Source organism: Rhinatrema bivittatum, chromosome 18 (genome assembly GCF_901001135.1).
Source record: "Rhinatrema bivittatum chromosome 18, aRhiBiv1.1, whole genome shotgun sequence".
In the NCBI taxonomy this organism is placed as follows: domain Eukaryota; kingdom Metazoa; phylum Chordata; class Amphibia; order Gymnophiona; family Rhinatrematidae; genus Rhinatrema; species Rhinatrema bivittatum.
In genome coordinates, this window is record NC_042632.1 from 54,902,699 (window position 1) to 54,911,058 (window position 8,360).

At 44.8% G+C, this 8,360-nt stretch overlaps 1 protein-coding gene across 1 annotated transcript; it reads left to right on the forward strand.

Moving 5' to 3' along the window:
* The first annotated feature begins 916 nt into the window (after window positions 1-916).
* NKX2-5 (NK2 homeobox 5) lies at window positions 917-6,601 on the forward strand. Its single transcript, XM_029583265.1, has 2 exons — window positions 917-1,292; window positions 2,858-6,601. The coding sequence occupies exons 1-2, from the start codon at window positions 1,016-1,018 to the stop codon at window positions 3,445-3,447; spliced, it is 867 nt and encodes a 288-aa protein (XP_029439125.1). The 5' UTR covers window positions 917-1,015; the 3' UTR covers window positions 3,448-6,601.
* The last annotated feature ends 1,759 nt before the right edge of the window (window positions 6,602-8,360 follow it).

Below are 8,360 nucleotides of genomic sequence, written 5' to 3' on the forward strand. Positions count from 1 at the left end.
GGGATTGGCCTCTAGTGCTGTTCCTTTTTCATTAAGATGGCCAAGCTGTGTCAGTTCTTTTGCCGAAGAACGAGTTTATACAATTTGGTTGATATAAGATGTTGTCTGATCGGAATATCTGCGTCTCTTTTAAATTTTATTTAATGCAGTGTGAAACAATTACCCAACAAAACTCGAGTCCGTTTATATACATCACCTTGCACATTTTTAACAATAATACAATAAAAGAAACAAATTAATCTGTCCTGTTTAACTCATGTTCTAAACTGGTAGACTCAGAGCATGATAGGAAAGGAGACTTTTTGTAAGTGTTGGTGATCCCTTTCCAAATATTTAAGCAAACAAAACTAAATCAAAGTTTAATATTTATTTTCACACCTTCTGTTCCAGCAAAGGAACGGATGAAAGCCCCGCGCAGTTATATTATGCGCATTCATTATTCTAACATGTGAGGCATTTCTATCTGCAAACGACTTCATGCATTTTGTGTCTTTTCATTACGATTCAAGTTGCATGAAACTGACATTTTTATTTTTTTTTTGCTGGCTAACTTGCTTTCTCGAATCGCAGCTTGGATTTGGTCATTGACCTGAGGAGATCTGTCTTGGTGCACAAACGGAGGCTTCTCGTGGCTCATCGAAGCCTGTTCGGGAAATTGACTGGGAGGTAATAATAATAATAATAATAATTTGCTAACTAGAAAAGCAGCAGGACCGATCAGGGGAGCGACTGAAGGCGAAAGGCGACGCCGTCCCTTTAAATCCCTGGGGGCTGCCTTTTGGCTGGATGACCATATTAGGTGCCATGCAACTGTGAATCCCTGCGCACGTCACTGCCGTCCCGGCCAATGGGAGGCCGCAGTCCGGCCAACCTGCTTGGCCCCGCCTCGGGCTCTGCTCTACCTGCCAAGCCCCGCCCCCTTGCCTCTGGGTGCGCGTCCAGGCTATGCAGCCGCAGCAGGGGAGGCCTCGCACTGCCCATCCATGCAGCTCTCTGGCCCCCGGAGCGCCCCGCCATGTTCCCCAGCCCGGTGACCTCCACGCCTTTTTCCGTGAAGGACATCTTGAAGCTGGAGCAGCAGCAGCAGACGGCCCCAGCCGGGGCAGAGCTGGCCTCCTCGTGCATGCTGGCCACTTACCCGGGGACTGCTGCGATCCTGTCCGAGCTCAGCCAGGAGCTGGCCCGCTGTGAGAGCCCTCCCAAGGCCCCCCCGGCCAGTTTCAGCACTTCCCTGTATGGCAACAGCTGCACCCCAATGGACCCCCGAAAGGCCCCCAAAGTGGACAGGAAAGGTAACCGCGCATCTCTTTGTAACACTTTGCATTGCAGGATGATGATGAGGGAAAGCAGAAAGAAATGACTCACTGAGGCCTAAGGGAGATCACTGTCTCTTGCACCTAAGGGAGATCACTGTCTCTTGCACCTAAGGGAGATCACTGTCTCTTGCACCTAAGGGAGATCACTGTCTCTTGCACCTAAGGGAGATCACTGTCTCTTGCACCTAAGGGAGATCACTCGTTTGCACCTAAGGGAGATCACTGTCTCTTGCACCTAAGGGAGATCACTCGTTTGCACCTAAGGGAGATCACTGTCTCTTGCACCTAAGGGAGATCACTGTCCTTTGCACCTAAGGGAGATCACTCGTTTGCACCTAAGGGAGATCACTGTCTCTTGCACCTAAGGGAGATCACTCGTTTGCACCTAAGGGAGATCACTGTCTCTTGCACCTAAGGGAGATCACTCGTTTGCACCTAAGGGAGATCACTGTCTCTTGCACCTAAGGGAGATCACTGTCCTTTGCACCTAAGGGAGATCACTGTCTCTTGCACCTAAGGGAGATCACTCGTTTGCACCTAAGGGAGATCACTGTCTCTTGCACTAAGGGAGATCACTCGTTTGCACCTAAGGGAGATCACTGTCTTTTGCACCTAAGGGAGATCACTGTCTTTTGCACCTAAGGGAGATCACTCGTTTGCACCATTTCGTTTCTGTCATTACAAATTGGTGAACTGCCCTGGCAACCTGATTCACTAAGGGTTTTTGCCATGGACACAAAATGGGAGAAACATGAATCTGGCCCTAAAATGAAGGTTTCCCATCACATTCAAACACACTAATAATAATTACAAGTGCTGGCATACACGTAGGCTTCACTGCTGAATATTGCTCCATTCCATGCCTGTTATTAGAATATTCAGATGCTTAGTTTTTGCCTCTAAAAAAAACACCTTTCACTACTTGTTAATAACCGAGGGATAGATGTCCTGTCTTCTGATCCATGACAGGCCATGATCTTAAAAGCCTAATATTTACTGAAATGTAAAAGAAATGTTTGTTGTTTAAAACAAATCTTTCTACCAACGTCCAGCGTCTTCCAACCCAGGATGGATATTTCCCCGTCTGCTTCAAGTGTAGACATTCTTAGGGATGTGCATTCCCTCTTACTAAAGGGTCTTCATGTCTATATTTTATTTTGACGTTGTATTTTCTACCCATCAGCTTCTTCTGTTTGTTAATTATTATCAGGAAATTAAGATTAAAGAAGCGGTATTGAACGGCAAATTCGGATTCGGGCCCAGCACACTTTGGATGTGTGCAATTACTTAGCCGTGCAATTATAATCGAATCAGGAATTCAACGCTCCCATATTTATTTAGTTCAATCCCTGGATGCACCGCCATTTTACCGCATTACCCGTCCTAAATCAAACTACCCAGCAGTGCTTAGGAATTAACATTGAGTGGTTTTTCCTTAAGTCTTGCCCTTCCCTCCCTCTTTGGAAGAACCTCGGAGGCCGCCGCACGCGCAGGGATCGCGCAACCTTATTTTGATTGCTTTCGGTTTGCTTTGCTTTCAGACCTTTGCGCCCTGCAGAGACACCTGGAGCCGGAGAAGGGCGTCCCGGAGGGCTCGGAGCGGCCGAGGCCACGGAAGCGGCGGAAGCCCCGCGTGCTCTTCTCGCAGGCCCAGGTCTACGAGCTGGAGAGGCGCTTCAAGCAGCAGAAGTACCTCTCGGCCCCGGAGCGGGAGCACCTGGCCGGCGCCCTGAAGCTCAGCCCCACCCAGGTCAAGATCTGGTTCCAGAACCGCAGGTACAAGTGCAAACGGCAGCGGCAGGACCAGAGCCTGGAACTGGTGGCGCTGCCCCCGCCCCGGAGGATCGCGGTGCCGGTGCTGGTGAGGGACGGCAAACCGTGCCTGGGGGAGCCGGCGCCCTACAGCTCGGCCTACAACGTCAGCCTGAGCCCTTACCCTTACAGCGCCTACCCCGCCTACCCCGGCCCGGCCTGCAGCGCCAACTACAGCTGCAGCTACCCCTCCGGGCCAGGCGGGCAGCCTGCCCCCGCCGCCAGCCCCCTGGTGAACTTCGGGGCCGGGGAGCTGGGCTCCGGCCCCCTGCAGCAGGCCGCAGGTGGGGCCACTCTGCACGGGATCCGCGCTTGGTAAGAGCTGACCCCGGGGTGGAGGGGGGGGGGGGGGGAGAGACTGCAGCCGGGGAGAGGTCGGCTCCTCAGATTTCGCCCTGTTTTTTCCACGTAAGTTGAAACCTGCAATGACTTTTTGGTATTACACGGAAAAGAATTGCTTGAAGCAAAACCAATTACCTTAGCAATACTAATTAAAAAATGTGCATACTATGTACTTGTTTTTTTTTTTTTACTTAAAAAGTAGGATGAGGTTTCGGTCTATTGCATCAATGTGTTTTCTGTATGTTTGCACCCTGGCCAGTAAAAACAATTTCATCTAAAAAAAACAAACAAACAAACCTTCATAATCTGGAAGGATATGTTCCATTAACTTTGCTCAAATCTAATGCAAGTGCAGGCTTCGGTCCCAACCTTATTTTATAGGCTAGGACCTATTCCTTTTCAAGAAAATGTTATCTTATTTACAAACAAGGCGATACTTCCTAGAGAAAGGGAAATCAGTGCTCGGCTCTTTCCTATTCTCCTGGTAGGCATCTGTCGTTCGAATTTCACTTCCCCATTCAAAGCAGAACGTGATTTTCCTATAAAATAAACATTTGAGTCTACCCTCAATTTAACAGAATACTTTTAGGCATTTATTCATTCACAGATGTATTATTGGATTCGGTTAAATTATGCATTATTAGGAGAGAGAAAAAGTGGTTATTTAAATGCATTCTCTCTTCTGTGTATTTAAGACTTCCCTATGATGTACAAATTGGTGAAATGTGTTGTTGTTGTTTTTTTAATTAAAATGTGGCTTATCATTGACTTCTCATTTTCTTACATTGCGCTAGTTTTATCTTTCTATCTCGAAAAGAGGAATAATATCTGATTACAATGGATGTATAGGATGATGCCTTTTTATTCCTGAACTGACCGAAAATATTCTTTAAAACCCGTCCTTGTGCTTCATCCTTCCGGAAGAAGGACCTCGGTTTTATTGAGGGAGAAAACGGAAAGAACCAAGAAATAGTGGTGCGTTCAGGGGGGCGAAGAAGCGCAAGAAGTTATCCCTTGTAATCGCGCGGTAAAAGGGAGAAATGGGTGCCCCGCCAGCTTTTCACAGAGCTTCGCATTTTATGTGAAAAACTGGTGGGATTGTCCTTTTCTTCCCCCCGATAGTTTGCAATTTATCTAATGTGGGGCCAGGCTTTCAGGATCTCCCCGGTGAGCAGCGTGCACGAGGCAGAAGATTCGGGGCCTCCAATGTGCGCAAAGCCATCGCGGGGATCCTGACAATTAAATCGGCCCTCTTTGTCACAGTGGGGGACTCTTGCCTTAGACCCACAAACGAATAATCAGCAGATTTCCAAGTCGCACGTTAAGATGCGTTTTATCTTTCTGACCTTAACGCGTGGAGAGTTGGCCCCGCGTGCGATGCGGTAACTCTCCCCGAGCTTCATGGACTTTATAGTGAGGAGGAGAGAGATCCTAAAAGAAAACGGAAAGTGAAGGCGCAGACGCCCGGAGCTGCAGGACTCCCAGCTAGGGGAAGGGTCGGGGTATGGCAGCTTTCAAGCCCCTGCCGCATTTCTGAGCCGAGACATTTTGCAGGCAGACGCGCCGATCGCCGAGAGGAAGCAACATTTGCGAGCCTTGCGGTAACGCTGTGCGGATAAACCCATTGCCCGGACAGCTCAGGCAGGGCCCGGCCGTGCCCACTCTCCGAAGGCACTGACTGCAGGGAAACAACAAACATCGGTAATGCGCGGCCGTCACAACATCCTGCAAGTGGCCCAGATGCTATCACTTGTTGATAGGGCAATTAGAGCGGCTGCCTATCTGCCCCATCAGTAAACAGAGCAGGAGCCAGGGTGGCTGGGGCCCAGAGACCCAGGCTGAAGGGCTGGCAGCCTCGCTCCCCTCCCGGCCCCCGGGCCTAAGCGGGAAACCCCCAGAAGACCCGAATAAGGTGGGGGTTTTGCTTCTGCTCGTGCAACGAAAGCCTTTATTTGATAGTAATGCAGCTTCTCATTGGGGCTACCGTGGACATTTCCATGGCGCGCAAGGTTTGAGTCTCCAAGCCAACATTATTTGATTACAATAGTAGTAGGATCTCTCTATGCCCAAAAGCTCAACCGAAATTCCCCCACTCTACACATTCAATGAAATCTGCTCATATATGGTGTGGATCTGAGGGTCCCGGAGTGCCACAAACCGGGCTGGTTTGCAGGCTAAGCACAATGAAGATGTAGGAGGTATATTTGCATGCTGCAAACATTTATTTATTTATTGATTTAGATTCTTTTCTAAATAAATAAATATAAATAAATAAATAAACATCTCTCATGCATATGCATTGTGGATAGCCTGAAAACCACAGGACCCCAGTAGCCAACCCCAGCCTTATATATTATTATAATTCCACAGGAACAGGGACATTAAGCATGATGTCAAGAGGAATTACCAAACATGCATTATATATATTAGCAGGTCCTTACATCTTATCTCATAGGGCTCTGAGCACTGACACAGCACCATTTTGGTAGTCCTCTGGACCATCCCTATATCTCAGGGATGGCCAATTCCTAATCCTCAAGAGCCACAAACAGGGCTGGTTTTTAGGATATCCACAATGAATATGCATGAGATTGGATGGAATGCATGCAAATCTATCTCATGCAAATTCATTGTGAATATCCTGAAGGTTGTGGCTCTTGAGGACTGGAGTTGGCTACATATGATATATTTCTTCAGAAGTAGGACAGAATTCAAGAAGGCATGGGACTGACCCAGAGAATCCTTAGTGAAGAAGAAATGCAGGGGAGGGGGGGAGGCAGGTCAGCTGGGGGCTGTGGCAAAGTGATCCAGCAGTGCAGGGGCAGGCAACTCTGGCCCTAGAATGCCATGAGCCAGTCAGGATTCCAAGATATCCACACAGAATATGCTTGAGATATATTTGTATACCCTTGTCTCCTTTCCATGCAAATGCATCTCATGCATATTCATTGTGGATATCCTGAAAACCCGACAGACTTGTGGCACTCGAGGACTGGAGTTAGGGTAGGTTCGCATTAGGGGCTCATCATTTATTGCACTATTTTGTTATGTTGCTTTTATGTCTTGTTCATTTTCATGACCTGTTGTATTATCTTTTATAATATAAACCACTTTATGTCTCCTTTTTGGGGGAAAAAGGCAGTATAAGAAATAGGACCATGAATTAAAGTGGGCTGCCATAGGGTTCTTATCTAACCTCCTCGCTGGTTCCATAACTTGCTTTGACCTAACTTAATGCATTGCCTAAGGATTCATTTTGAATAAGTACTGAGTGTAGTTCTTCAAATCTAGTCAGAAATGTTTTGTTAAGTATCTTTTTGGATGATAGTTATTGCTGTTTATATACCAAAATATAGAACAAAAAGTTAGCTAAAACCTGCAGCATCTACCCACCAAATACTAAAGAAAAAAAGGATACCACCAAAGCTACTGATGCAATAAAGTAACACAAAATTTATCCATAGAAAAATGTTTTATTATCACTAAAGACATTTTAAATATTTTTTCATATTGATTCATTTTCTATGTACTTTATTGTAATGCTGGCTTTGGTGGTATCCTTTAGTCTATACCTAAATATGAAAGTATGCATTAACTTCATTTTTAAAGCTGTGAAATATGGCATCTCCGTTTCCTCTTTCTCTCATTCTCTCTGCATGCTCCTTCATGTCTTCTAATGTCATGTAGGCTGTTGAAGGGTGTCATAGACCTACCCTGATGCCTACATACAGATCTGTGTGGTGATGCAGGGGGTTACTTCTATAGTAAAATTGTAGATAAAATAAGGCCGTGTGTCATAAATCAGATTGGTAGTAGTTTTCCTACATATTTAAATACTTTTGGTCAAATAATGTCTTGAAAAATCAACCTGGCTCCTACTCATAGATAGGGCAGAGGCAATGAATCTGCAAATGGAATTTAGTGCTGTTGTAGTGAGATTATCCCCAAAATAAAATCTCTTGAGTCCTCTGATGTATTTATTGTCTTGTATTTAGTTACATAAACATATTGTGTTTGTTTTTTTTTTCATCATGTGTACAATAATTATAAACTTGATCCAAAAGAGTACTATCAATCACTTGGAATAAATATTGCTGATGACAAGTCATTGATAAACAAATTGACTCATTATTATGTTGTTCAGAACTGGCCATGGTGTTGGCTGTTACCTTCCATTTGGAAGAGGAAAGTCCGATTGAGTTAACAGTGTGTGTGTGTGTGTGTGTGTGTCAGTCCCTGTTTTATCATATTATATTTTAAAGAATTTTAACTTTATTGTGTTTGCATTTTACAAAAAATGTTATGATACTTTTAACCAAAACACAACTTAGAACTGAGAATAGACAAGTCATAATGATCAAACAAAATCAAACTGGAAGATTTGTGAAAGTTTTCCTTCAATGCAAAAATTGCTCCAGATTTATAAATAGTAAGACTTCAATATTTTCAACTGGAAAATATTTGTGCAAAACAACTTTTGCACTAGAGCTAAATTTTCATAAATCTACCAAAGTGTCTTCAAATAGATTGATGGTTTTCCCTTGCCAAATACACAATTTATCTTTTAGATAGGGATCATTGTTTGGGTTGTATCTCCCAATGCAGATCTGGGAGATTAGAGTTCGTTCTAATGCTTATTTGAAAGCAACATGAAAACTGCAGTCTTGGTTTCTTCATTAAAAAAAGTAAAAATGAAGTTTCCAAAATGCCTTGAGATGGGAGTTAAAAATTGACCTGAGTCACAACACCACCACAAATGGCCCATGGTTTATACACAACAAGGATGTAAATGACTTGAATGTTGCAAAACAGATCTATGCCAGATGCTATGGTTTTCTTTCTAGGAAATAAGATGCATTATTACTTTGCATTATAATGTATTTAATAATT